This window comes from Coregonus lavaretus (genome assembly GCF_964263955.1).
Source record: "Coregonus lavaretus genome assembly, chromosome: 2".
NCBI lineage: Eukaryota > Metazoa > Chordata > Actinopteri > Salmoniformes > Salmonidae > Coregonus > Coregonus lavaretus.
Genome location: NC_139989.1, coordinates 1,048,217 through 1,062,688, shown reverse-complemented (window position 1 = coordinate 1,062,688; position 14,472 = coordinate 1,048,217). Strand labels below are relative to the sequence as shown.

Below are 14,472 nucleotides of genomic sequence, written 5' to 3'. Positions count from 1 at the left end.
GACGTAATCAGCTAATTTGCATAATTAGCCATGTGCATGTAATTGTGATGGACACTGTAGGAGAGAGGAATAACGCTGTAGGTAGAGTAGAACAGCGCCGGAGAAGATGGCTGCCGTTTTACAGCCCTCTAACCAATTGTACTATTATGTGTGTTTTTCCGCGTTATTTGTAATTTATTTTGTACATAATGTTTCTGCCATCGTCTCTTATAACCAAAAAGAGCTTCTGGATATCAGGACAGCGATTACTCACCTCGTATTGGACGAAGATTTTTTCTTCAACGAGGCGGCCGCGAAGAATATCATACAGACACCCGACAAGGCCCAAATCCCCGTCATTCGCGTGAGGAAGAGACAGAGATATCGTGGACGTAGATTGGGGTGCCTTGTAAGGATCCGACGGCGAGCGAGTAAACTGCCTCTTCCATCAATCCTATTAGCCAACGTTCAATCTTTTGAAAATAAAGTGGACGACTTAAGATTACGGTTATCCTACCAACGGGACATTAAAAACTGTTATATCTTATGTTTCACCGAGTCGTGGCTGAACGACGACAATGATAACATTCAGCTAGCAGGCTATACGCTACATCGGCAGGACAGAACGGCTGACTCCGGTAAGACAAGGGGTGGCGGTCTGTGTATATTTGTAAACAACAGCTGGTGCACAAAATCAAATACTAAGGAAGTCTCGAGGTTTTGCTCGCCTGAGGTAGAGTATCTTATGATAAGCTGTAGACCACACTATTTACCAAGAGAGTTTTCATCTATATTTTTCATAGCTGTCTATTTACCACCACAAACCAATGCTGGCATTAAGATTGCACTGAATGAGTTGTACAAGGCCATTAATCAACAGGAAAACGCTCATCCAGATGCAGCGCTCCTAGTGGCCGGGGACTTTAATGCAGGGAAACTTAAATCCGTTCTACCTAATTTCTACCAGCATGTTAAATGTGCAACCAGAGGGGAAAAAACTCTAGACCACCTTTACTCCACACACAGAGACGCATACAAAGCTCTCCCTCGCCCTCCATTTGGCAAATCTGACCATAACTCTATCCTCCTGATTCCTGCTTATAAGCAAAAACTAAAGCAGGAAGCACCAGTGACTCGGTTAATAAAAAAGTGGTCAGATGACGCAGATGCTAAGCTACAGGACTGTTTTGCTAGCACAGACTGGAACATGTTCCGGGATTCTTCAGACAGCATTGAGGAGTACACCACATCAGTCACTGGCTTCATCAATAAGTGCATCGATGATGTCGTCCCCACAGTGACCGTACGTACATACCCCAACCAGAAGCCATGGATTACAGGAAACATCCGCACTGAGCTAAAGGGTAGAGCTGCCGCTTTCAAGGAACGGGACTCTAACCCGGACGCTTATAAGAAATCCCGCTATGACCTCCGACGAACCATCAAACAGGCAAAGAGTCAATACAGGTCTAAGATTGAATCGTACTACACTGGCTCTGACGCTCGTCGGATGTGGCAGGGCTTGAAAACTATTACAGACTACAAAGGGAAGCACAGCCGCGAGCTGCCCAGTGACACAAGCCTACCAGACGAGCTAAACCACTTCTATGCTCGCTTCGAGGCAAGCAACACTGAAGCATGCATGAGAGCACCAGCTGTTCCGGATGACTATGTGATCACGCTCTCCGTAGCCGATGTGAGTAAGACTTTTAAGCAGGTCAACATTCACAAGGCCGCAGGGCCAGACGGATTACCAGGACGTGTACTCCGAGCATGTGCTGACCAACTGGCAAGTGTCTTCACTGACATTTTCAACATGTCCCTGACTGAGTCTGTAATACCAACATGTTTCAAGCAGACCACCATAGTCCCCGTGCCCAAGGACTCTAAGATAACCTGCCTAAATGACTACCGACCCGTAGCACTGACGTCTGTAGCCATGAAGTGCTTTGAAAGGCTGGTCATGGCTCACATCAACAGCATTATCCCAGAAACCCTAGACCCACTCCAATTTGCATACCGCCCCAACAGATCCACAGATGATGCAATCTCTATTGCACTCCACACTGCCCTTTCCCACCTGGACAAGAGGAACACCTACGTGAGAATGCTATTCATTGACTACAGCTCAGCATTCAACACCATAGTGCCCTCTAAGCTCATCACTAAGCTAAGGATCCTGGGACTAAACACCTCCCTCTGCAACTGGATCCTGGACTTCCTGACGGGCCGCCCCCAGGTGGTAAGGGTAGGTAACAACACATCTGCCACACTGATCCTCAACACGGGGGCCCCTCAGGGGTGCGTGCTCAGTCCCCTCCTGTACTCTCTGTTCACCCATGACTGCATGGCCAGGCACGACTCCAACACCATCATTAAGTTTGCCGACGACACAACAGTGGTAGGCCGGTTCACCGACAACGATGAGACAGCCTATAGGGAGGAGGTCAGAGATCTGGCCGTGTGGTGCCAGGACAACAACCTCTCCCTCAACGTGACCAAGACAAAGGAGATGATTGTGGACTACAGGAAAAAAAAGAGGACTGAGCACGCCCCCATTCTCATCGACGGGGCTGTAGTGGAACAGGTTGAGAGCTTCAAGTTCCTTGGTGTCCACATCACCAACGAACTATCATGGTCCAAACACACCAAGACAGTCGTGAAGAGGGCACGACAAAGCCTATTCCCCCTCAGGAGACTAAAAAGATTTGGCATGGGTCCTCAGATCCTCAAAAAATTCTACAGCTGCACCATCGAGAGCATCCTGACTGGTTGCATCACCGCCTGGTATGGCAACTGCTTGGCCTCCGACCGCAAGGCACTACAGAGGGTAGTGCGTACGGCCCAGTACATCACTGGGGCAAAGCTTCCTGCCATCCAGGACCTCTATACCAGGCGGTGTCAGAGGAAGGCCCTCAAAATTGTCAAAGACTCCAGCCACCCTAGTCATAGACTGTTCTCTCTGCTACCGCACGGCAAGCGGTACCGGAGTGCCAAGTCTAGGTCCAAAAGACTTCTCAACAGCTTCTACCCCCAAGCCATAAGACTCCTGAACAGCTAATCATGGCTACCCGGACTATTTGCACTGCCCCCCCACCCCATCCTTTTTACGCTGCTGCTACTCTGTTAAGTATTTATGCATAGTCACTTTAACTCTACCCACATGTACATATTACCTCAACTACCTCAACTAGCTGGTGCCCCCGCACATTGACTCTGCAACGGTACCCCCCTGTATATATAGCCTCCCTACTGTCACTTTATTTTACTTCTGCTCTTTTTTTCTCAACACTTTTTTTGTTGTTGTTTTATTTTTACTTTTTTTGTTTAAAATAAATGCACTGTTGGTTAAGGGCTGTAAGTAAGCATTTCACTGTAATGTCTGCACCTGTTGTATTCGGCGCATGTGACCAATAAAATTTGATTTGATTTGATTTATACACCATGCCCTCATATCTATATTCTATACACCATGCCCTCATATCAATATACTATACACCATGCCCTGTATATAGAGTGCATCTGGAGGCGGTGAGAAGTGTGGATGGAGCGAGTGTAAGTGTAATTGAGCCTGCACCAGTGAATGTTCAACGGATCCTGATATATTATGTGAAAAAGGTGGACTTTGTAGCATTTATTGCAGTTATCATAAACTGCACAGCACAAACAGCAATGTGACTTTAGGAGTATGATGTTTTTATTTTTAAGTATAAAAAAATGTGATATTTTTGTATTTTGAATGTAGGGTTTTCCCCGCTTTCGTTCAATTGATATTTTTTCTATATTTTACCAACCGTACAGTCGGTGGCGGCATGCACTTTTAAGAATGGTTTGCGGACGTCTATAATACAGAAGAAGAAGAAGAATAGATATATTACAAAAGGAAGAGATAAGAATCCCAGCAGAAAAGTAATAGGAAAAAGTATTTGCTAAACTAAGGTTATGTTTCCTCGAAAGTACGTAATGTCACGAATTTCAAATCTACACGATATTACAGAGAACACATTAATTATCTAACATCTTGTAAAAAATATTTGTAATGTTGTACTTCTTGGAAAAAATATTTGTAATGTTGTACTTCTTGGTGACGTAATTCACGGTTAATGTCGTTCTTATTTGAGCCTCTATGACTTCCGTTGGAGGAGAACGTCCCAGAATGCACCGCGCAGTCTGACGACGCATGGGCAGATGGGTCCTGTCTGGGGATTGGAGGTTTCCATCTCGTAAAGATGCGCGGGAAAAAGTATGTTATGTTAAGAACGTCTTTGTTTTGCTAACGTTAGCGGTCTTGTGAACATTAGCTATATATATATTTTTTCTCCACAAACACGAACTCAGGATACGTGTGTCTAACTGTTTAGTTTCTGCGTGCAAATAAAAACATTCGTTTTTCCAATAATTGGGAGAAATGGCGGTATCTCTGTGCTACGCTAGGTAGCCACACCGATGTATCACCAAGCTAGCGGACTAAATACAGACAGATAGCTGAGTGTACACGGACAGAAATGGACTCCAAATACCCACATCTGGTAACTATGTATTTTCGTTGTAACTAGCTAGCTAGCTAAGGAACGAAGAAGCTACGTTTTGCTAGCAAACACACGTTACATAATAATGTACCGTATGCAGTGAAAAAGTAGCTAACGTTAGCTACCTGACTGACTTTAGTTAGCTAACTTGCTAGCTATCCCAGCTGACAATCACTCATGCAAAATGTCAATCTATCTTTTTCACAGGCGAGACCTCAGAAGAAGCTCCGTTACTTCCCCAATAAAGTGAGGTAAGAAACCTCTTCTAGGGAACTTGGTATAGTGATTAAATAGTAATGGCGAACTTTTGTAGGCACTAAGTCTGCCATGGTTCGTTCGTTGGACAAAGCCTATGAGGAAAATAAATGCGTTTTTGGATTAACGCCGAAAATCAGGTCTGTGTTAAACACAAATTTAGGAGATATAATACGTTTGGTTCTATGAGATAATCTTCATCAGCTGACGTCACTTTTTGTGAGTTACATTGAATTTATGTAATCATTAAAATCACGATGGCTTCGTAATTAATACAGCTAATGTTCGCATAGAATAAAACGTATAGAATCTCCTAAACCTGTGTTAACCTCAGACCGTAGTGCCTGGACACAGCCCTTAGCCGTGGTATATTGGCCAAATACCACAAACCCCAGAGGTGCCTTGTTGCTATTATAAACTGTTTACCAACGTAATTAGAGCAGTACAAATCTTTTTTGGCTGTACCCATGTTACACGGTCTGATATCACGGTTTTCAGGCAATCAGCATTCAGGGCTCGAACCACCCAGTTTATAATGGAGATTAGGTAGCTATCTAGCACCTATGTGAAGCTGGCCACAAAAAGGGTTAGCCACAATAGTGGAATGTAATTGAATGTGATGCAAATGTATACAGATAGTGGAATCATACCATATTTGGACTAGATAATGCTTGACAAGGTTGGAATGTTATATAAATTCAACAAAATATAAAATGTTGTTAATTTGACAAAAATAAATAAATCAGTTGAAATTGCACTGGATGCATTAGACTTAAGAATTGCATTGGGGGCATACTTATATTGCACTATACAGTCTTACCCCATTTCATGGATCAACAATCCTTAGGTATCAGTCTACTCAGTGACACACAACTATCAGTGTCGTAGCTCTTATTTCCGGGCTTTGACTGTGGGAAATCACCTCCCTGTCAGCTTATTGTGCATATTGACAAGAACATTTTTAGTATTTATTAGGATCCCCAATTAGCTGTTGTCAAGGCAGCGGCTACTCTTCCTGGGTTCCAAATGTTCTTAAGTTACACCCTTATTCTAAAATTGATTAAATGTTTTAGTCATCAATCTACACGCAATACCCCATAATGAGAAAGCGAAAACAGGTTTTTAGAAATTTTTGCAAATGTATTACAAATAAAAAAACAGAAACATTATTTACATAAGTATTCAGACCCTTTGCTATGAGACTTGAAATTGAGCTCAGGTGCATCCTGTTTCCATTGATCATCCTTGAGATGTTTCTTCAACTTGATTGGAGTCCACCTGTGGTAGATTCAATTGATTGGACGTGATCTGGAAAGGCACATACCTGTCTATATAAGGTCCCACAGTTGACAGTGCATTTCAGAGCAAAAACTAAGCCATGAGGTCGAAGGAATTGTCCGTCGAGCTCAGAGACAGGATTGTTTCTAGGCACAGAGCTGGGGAAGGGTAACAATACATTTCTGCAGCAGTGAAGGTCCCCAAGAACACAGTGGCCTCAATCATTCTTAAATGGAAGAAGTTTTAAAACACCAAGACTCTTCCAAGAGCTGGCCGCCCGGCCAAACTGAACAATCGGGGGAGAATGACCTTGGTCAGGGAGGTGACCAAGAACCCGATGGTCACTTTGACAGAGCTCTAGAGTTCCTCTATGGAGATGGGAGAACCTTCCAGAAGGGCAACCATCTTTGCAGCACTCCAATAATCAGGCCTTTATGGTAGAATGGCCAGACGGAAGCCACTCTTCTGTAAAAGGCACATGACAGCCCGCTTGGAGTTTGCCAAAAGGCACCTAAAGGACTCTGTCCATGAGAAACAAGATTCTCTGGTCTGATGAATCCACGATTCAACTCTTTGGCCTGAATGCGAAGTGTCACGTCTGGAGGAAACCTGGCACCATCCCTACAGTGAAGCATGGTGGTGGCAGCATCATGCTGTGGTATGGTTTTCAGCGGCAGGGACTGTGAGACTATTCAGGATTGAGGGAAATATGAACGGAGCAAAGTACAGAGAGATCCTTGATGAAAACCTGCTCCACAGCGCTCAGGACCTCAGACTGGGGCGAAGGTTCACCTTCCAACAGGACAACAACCCTAAGCACACAGCCAAGACAATGCAGGAGTGGCTTCGGAACAAGTCTCTGAATGTCCTTGAGTGGCCCAGCCAGAGCCTGGACTTGAACCCGATTTAAACGTCTCTGGAGAGACCTGACAGAGCTTGAGATGATCTGCAGAGAAGAATGGGAGAAACTCCCCAAATACAGGTATGACAAGCTTGTAGCGTCATACCCAAGAAGACTTGAGGCTGTAATCGCTGCCAAATGTGCTTCAACAAAGTACTGAGTAAAGGGTCTGAATACTTATGTAAATGTAAAATTTGTGTTTTCTATAAATTTGCAAAAAAAAATCTATTAACCTGTTTTTGCTTTGTCATTATGGGGTATTGTTTGTAGATTGATGAGGATTTGTATTTATTTAATACATTTTATAATAAACGTAACAATGTGGAAAAAGGAAAGGTGTCTGTATACTCTCCGATTGCACTTCATACTGTAACACTACATTTACAATTGATCCATTCAACAAACGCTCCCATCCAGAGAGACCCACAGCTAGTGCCTTCATCTTAAGAGACAACCACATATCATAGTCGTATCCCAACCACATCTCAAATCATTTCTGTGTCTCTCTTCAGTCCCTGTCGTGCCTTAAGGAGTACAGCCTTACCTATGGATTGTGGATCGATAAAATGGTCCAGTTGTGTTCTGTGGGTGTCACTGAGTAGATTGATACCCCATTTCATGGATCTACAGTCTATAGGAAAGGCAGTACAGTGAAACATAATTATGCCCCCCCCCCCCCCCCCCCCCCAAATTATGAAGTCTAATACATCCACAGTGCGATTTCAACATATTTTGTCAAATTAACTAATTATTGTTTTGTGTTGGAGTTATATAACATTCCAACCTTGTTTTGTATCATTTAGTCCAAATATGGCATGATTCCACTATTTGTATCACTTTCAAAAGGGACTTTTATTTTGAAGGTGAACTGCAAATTCCACTATTGTGGCTAATCCTTATTTCCTTATTTTCCTTATTTATAGCTTCACATAGGCCTAGCTAGCCTCTCTTAGAATCTGAGCGTGAAATACTTACTCTCGTTTCTGACATGTAGGCTCAGCAGTCCAGAAAGTCCCATTACAAGTCAGAATGTTAAACAAACATACTTTCAATTTACTTTACCTGTTGTCCACTGATTTTTGTTCCTATGTCTGAGGTAATCTGAGACCAAATATCTACAGGGAAGCATTATCAACCCGACCTTCAGTACGCTCAAATCAAATGTTATTATTTGTCACATGCTTCGTAAACAACCGGTTACTTACGGGCCCTTCCCAACCATGCAGAGAGAATGATAGAAAAATAATCCACAATGAGTAACGATAACTATATACACAGGGTACCAGTACTTAGTCCATGTTACAGGGGTACGAGGTATTTGAGATGGATATGTACATATAACTAGGAATAAAACGACAGATATTAAACAGTAGCAGCAGTGTATGTGATGAGACAAAATACTTAGTGCAAAAGGGGGTAGCTATTTGGTTAACTATTTAGCAGTCTTATGGCTTGGGGGTTGAAGCTTTTCAGGATCCTGTTGGTTCCAGACTTGGTGCATCGCTATCGCTTTGACTGCGGTAGCAGAGAGAACAGTCTATGACTAGGGTGGCTGGTGTCTTTGACCATTTTTAGGGCCTTCTTTTGACAATGCCTGGTATAGAGGTCCTGGATGGCAGGGAGCTCAACCCCAGTGATGTACTGGGCCTTCCTCTGACACCGCCTGGTATAGAGGTCCTGGATGGCAGGAAGCTCAACCCCAGTGATGTACTGGGCTGTACACACTAGGCTTGGGCGGTATACCGTATATACCCTATACCGGGGTATTTGGAAGAAGCCACGGGATGGTTTTTCAATACCGTTAACTATTTCTTAGATATAAAATTGAATATTTGTAGCTACTTTTTAAGTAAATACCTGCAGTCAAGTTGTGCAATACGTTAGGAGATGATAAAGAACAGTGCGTTCTTCATTTCACTTGTCACATTATTATGTAGTTTACGGTAGTGCCCTGTCACGTCTCAAGTTGTTTGTTTACAAGCACACAACAAGAGACCGGAGCCTTGAGTCACTTACTGTTGTGCAGCATACGCCAGGTGATCTAATTTCTAGGGCTGTCCCTGACAAAAAAGAAATCTTGGTCGACCGAGAGTTGTCTGTTCTTTCGACCAATCGATTGGTCAAAATATTAAAACGTATATTTTTCCATATATAGACACACCCTATGTTTGATTAAATTTACCAAATGTTGGCTACTGAACTTGTCTGATGCTTTAAGCGCCGTGATTAAAAATGAAGACACACAAATTATTAAAGAGGGAGCCAGAGATCAATATAGCCGAACCAGAATAAATTAACCTGTTACCGCCCTCCCTCTGCCTGCTGCTGCTGGCCTTAGCATATTCTGCCATTATGCTCCTGAAGTTGCCAGTATAGGTTACGCCAGCGGTCGGCAACCTTTTCCATTTGGAGTGCCAAGTTATCGTTCCAGTTCTACTGATCTGCGTGCCATTTCTGATTTTCATATGCAAATTGTCGTTGGAACAATTTCATTTATAATAGTCTTCATGTCTCAAAATCAATGTCATGTGGTTAATCAAAATTATATCTAAATGAAAATGATTAAATTCTAAAATTAACTTCTATTGCCATAAAACCAACCTACATAAAGCCATCAAATAAAAACATTGCGGCCTGCAGGTAGAAATATTATGATAAAAATAAATATATTATAAATCACATTGGCTACGCATGGCCTGTCTGCAAGGAGAGCTGGAAAGATTTTTCAAATAGGCTACGTTAAGGAACTTGTCATTCTTAATGGATATAAAAACCTAGGCCTACTTCTATGTGTAATCAGGTGCGTGTCCTTACTCAAGATTGACAGGGGTGCTCCAAACAAAAGACAATTAATAAATTGACAACTCGCAAATGAAATGAAAAAAAGTGTATCCTAGGTTGTGCGCTCTGCAACAACGTGTCCACTCCTACAATGACAACGGTAAGACTGTAATAATAATATATTGAATGCATTACAATAAATTACGGTAACCAAACAAACATTGTAGATGATAAATGATGGTAAATGTACTACTGGTGATACTGGTGTGCCTCCGCAATGGACTAGTGTACTCAGACAGGTGTGAATCAGATGGGTGTCTGGAGTAGTCCACTCAGACAGGCGTGAATCAGACAGGTGTCTGGAGTAGTGTACTCAGACAGGCATGAATCAGACAGGTGTCTGGAGTAGTCCACTCAGACAGGCGTGAATCAGACAGGTGTCTGGAGTAGTCCACTCAGACAGGCGTGAATCAGACAGGTGTCTGGAGTAGTGTACTCAGACAGGCATGAATCAGACAGGTGTCTGGAGTAGTCCACTCAGACAGGCGTGAATCAGACAGGTGTCTGGAGTAGTCCACTCAGACAGGCGTGAATCAGACAGGTGTCTGGAGTAGTCCACTCAGACAGGCGTGAATCAGACAGGTGTCTGGAGTAGTGTACTCAGACAGGTGTGAATCAGATGGGTGTCTGGAGTAGTCCACTCAGACAGGCGTGAATCAGACAGGTGTCTGGAGTAGTGTACTCAGACAGGCATGAATCAGACAGGTGTCTGGAGTAGTCCACTCAGACAGGCGTGAATCAGACAGGTGTCTGGAGTAGTCCACTCAGACAGGCGTGAATCAGACAGGTGTCTGGAGTAGTCCACTCAGACAGGCGTGAATCAGACAGGTGTCTGGAGTAGTCCACTCAGACAGGCGTGAATCAGACAGGTGTCTGGAGTAGTCCACTCAGACAGGCGTGAATCAGACAGGTGTCTGGAGTAGTCCACTCAGACAGGCGTGAATCAGACAGGTGTCTGGAGTAGTCCACTCAGACAGGCGTGAATCAGACAGGTGTCTGGAGTAGTGTACTCAGACAGGCATGAATCAGACAGGTGTCTGGAGTAGTCCACTCAGACAGGCGTGAATCAGACAGGTGTCTGGAGTAGTCCACTCAGACAGGCGTGAATCAGACAGGTGTCTGGAGTAGTGTACTCAGACAGGCGTGAATCAGACAGGTGTCTGGAGTAGTCCACTCAGACAGGCGTGAATCAGACAGGTGTCTGGAGTAGTGTACTCAGACAGGCGTGAATCAGACAGGTGTCTGGAGTAGTCCACTCAGACAGGCGTGAATCAGACAGGTGTCTGGAGTAGTGTACTCAGACAGGCGTGAATCAGACAGGTGTCTGGAGTAGTCCACTCAGACAGGCGTGAATCAGACAGGTGTCTGGAGTAGTGTACTCAGACAGGCGTGAATCAGACAGGTGTCTGGAGTAGTCTACCTAGACAGGTGTGAATCAGACAGGTGTCTGGAGTAGTCTACTCAGACAGGCGTGAATCAGACGGGTGTCTGGAGTAGTCCACTCAGACAGGCGTGAATCAGACAGGTGTCTGGAGTAGTCTACCTAGACAGGTGTGAATCAGACAGGTGTCTGGAGTAGTGTACTCAGACAGGCGTGAATCAGACAGGTGTCTGGAGTAGTCTACTCAGACAGGCGTGAATCAGACAGGTGTCTGGAGTAGTCCACTCAGACAGGCGTGAATCAGACAGGTGTCTGGAGTAGTGTACTCAGACAGGCGTGAATCAGACAGGTGTCTGGAGTAGTGTACTCAGACAGGCGTGAATCAGACAGGTGTCTGGAGTAGTCCACTCAGACAGGCGTGAATCAGACAGGTGTCTGGAGTAGTCCACTCAGACAGGCGTGAATCAGACGGGTGTCTGGAGTAGTCCACTCAGACAGGCGTGAATCAGACGGGTGTCTGGAGTAGTCTACTCAGACAGGCGTGAATCAGACGGGTGTCTGGAGTAGTCCACTCAGACAGGCGTGAATCAGACAGGTGTCTGGAGTAGTCTACCTAGACAGGTGTGAATCAGACAGGTGTCTGGAGTAGTGTACTCAGACAGGCGTGAATCAGACAGGTGTCTGGAGTAGTGTACTCAGACAGGCGTGAATCAGACAGGTGTGAATCAGACAGGTGTCTGGAGTAGTCTACTCAGACAGGCGTGAATCAGACGGGTGTCTGGAGTAGTCCACTCAGACAGGCGTGAATCAGACAGGTGTCTGGAGTAGTGTACTCAGACAGGCATGAATCAGACAGGTGTCTGGAGTAGTCCACTCAGACAGGCGTGAATCAGACAGGTGTCTGGAGTAGTCCACTCAGACAGGCGTGAATCAGACAGGTGTCTGGAGTAGTCCACTCAGACAGGCGTGAATCAGACAGGTGTCTGGAGTAGTCCACTCAGACAGGCGTGAATCAGACAGGTGTCTGGAGTAGTCCACTCAGACAGGCGTGAATCAGACAGGTGTCTGGAGTAGTCCACTCAGACAGGCGTGAATCAGACAGGTGTCTGGAGTAGTCCACTCAGACAGGCGTGAATCAGACAGGTGTCTGGAGTAGTGTACTCAGACAGGCATGAATCAGACAGGTGTCTGGAGTAGTCCACTCAGACAGGCGTGAATCAGACAGGTGTCTGGAGTAGTCCACTCAGACAGGCGTGAATCAGACAGGTGTCTGGAGTAGTCCACTCAGACAGGCGTGAATCAGACAGGTGTCTGGAGTAGTGTACTCAGACAGGCGTGAATCAGACAGGTGTCTGGAGTAGTCCACTCAGACAGGCGTGAATCAGACAGGTGTCTGGAGTAGTCCACTCAGACAGGCGTGAATCAGACAGGTGTCTGGAGTAGTGTACTCAGACAGGCGTGAATCAGACAGGTGTCTGGAGTAGTCTACTCAGACAGGTGTGAATCAGACAGGTGTCTGGAGTAGTCTACCTAGACAGGTGTGAATCAGACAGGTGTCTGGAGTAGTCTACCTAGACAGGTGTGAATCAGACAGGTGTCTGGAGTAGTCTACTCAGACAGGCGTGAATCAGACGGGTGTCTGGAGTAGTCCACTCAGACAGGTGTGAATCAGACAGGTGTCTGGAGTAGTCTACTCAGACAGGTGTGAATCAGACAGGTGTCTGGAGTAGTCTACCTAGACAGGTGTGAATCAGACAGGTGTCTGGAGTAGTCTACCTAGACAGGTGTGAATCAGACAGGTGTCTGGAGTAGTGTACTCAGACAGGCGTGAATCAGACAGGTGTCTGGAGTAGTGTACTCAGACAGGCGTGAATCAGACAGGTGTCTGGAGTAGTCCACTCAGACAGGCGTGAATCAGACAGGTGTCTGGAGTAGTCCACTCAGACAGGCGTGAATCAGACAGGTGTCTGGAGTAGTCTACTCAGACAGGCGTGAATCAGACAGGTGTGAATCAGACAGGTGTCTGGAGTAGTCTACTCAGACAGGCGTGAATCAGACAGGTGTCTGGAGTAGTCTACCTAGACAGGTGTGAATCAGACAGGTGTCTGGAGTAGTGTACTCAGACAGGCGTGAATCAGACAGGTGTCTGGAGTAGTGTACTCAGACAGGCGTGAATCAGACAGGTGTCTGGAGTAGTCCACTCAGACAGGCGTGAATCAGACAGGTGTCTGGAGTAGTCCACTCAGACAGGCGTGAATCAGACAGGTGTCTGGAGTAGTCTACTCAGACAGGCGTGAATCAGACAGGTGTCTGGAGTAGTCCACTCAGACAGGCGTGAATCAGACGGGTGTCTGGAGTAGTCCACTCAGACAGGCGTGAATCACAGGTGTCTGGAGTAGTGTACTCAGACAGGCGTGAATCAGACAGGTGTCTGGAGTAGTGTACTCAGACAGGCGTGAATCAGACAGGTGTCTGGAGTAGTCTACTCAGACAGGCGTGAATCAGACAGGTGTCTGGAGTAGTCCACTCAGACAGGCGTGAATCAGACAGGTGTCTGGACTAGTCCACTCAGACAGGCGTGAATCAGACAGGTGTCTGGACTAGTCCACTCAGACAGGCGTGAATCAGACAGGTGTCTGGAGTAGTCCACTCAGACAGGCGTGAATCAGACGGGTGTCTGGAGTAGTCTACCTAGACAGGTGTGAATCAGACAGGTGTCTGGAGTAGTCTACTCACAGGCGTGAATCAGACAGGTGTCTGGAGTAGTCTACTCAGACAGGCGTGAATCAGACAGGTGTCTGGAGTAGTCCACTCAGACAGGTGTGAATCAGACAGGTGTCTGGAGTAGTCTACTCAGACAGGCGTGAATCAGACAGGTGTCTGGAGTAGTCCACTCAGACAGGCGTGAATCAGACAGGTGTCTGGAGTAGTCCACTCAGACAGGCGTGAATCAGACGGGTGTCTGGAGTAGTCTACTCAGACAGGCGTGAATCAGACGGGTGTCTGGAGTAGTCTACTCAGACAGGCGTGAATCAGACAGGTGTCTGGAGTAGTCCACTCAGACAGGCGTGAATCAGACAGGTGTCTGGAGTAGTCTACTCAGACAGGCGTGAATCAGACAGGTGTCTGGAGTAGTCCACTCAGACAGGCGTGAATCAGACAGGTGTCTGGAGTAGTGTACTCAGACAGGTGTGAATCAGACAGGTGTCTGGAGTAGTGTACTCAGACAGGTGTGAATCAGACAGGTGTCTGGAGTAGTCCACTCAGACAGGTGTGAATCAGACAGGTGTCTGGAGTAGTCTACTCAG

The 14,472-nt window shown here is 45.6% G+C and overlaps 1 protein-coding gene across 1 annotated transcript in view; it reads left to right on the top strand.

Annotated features, from left to right (window-relative positions):
- The first annotated feature begins 4,181 nt into the window (after positions 1 to 4,181).
- The window catches only part of LOC311144686 (uncharacterized protein), a 76,985-nt gene continuing 66,694 nt past the window's right edge, over positions 4,182 to 14,472 (top strand). Inside the window, exons 1-2 of the mRNA XM_084180769.1 lie at positions 4,182 to 4,508; positions 4,716 to 4,759. Coding sequence (XP_084036895.1) covers positions 4,485 to 4,508; positions 4,716 to 4,759 — 68 coding nt within the window. The 5' untranslated portion in view covers positions 4,182 to 4,484. The remainder of the gene's footprint in view (positions 4,509 to 4,715; positions 4,760 to 14,472) is intronic.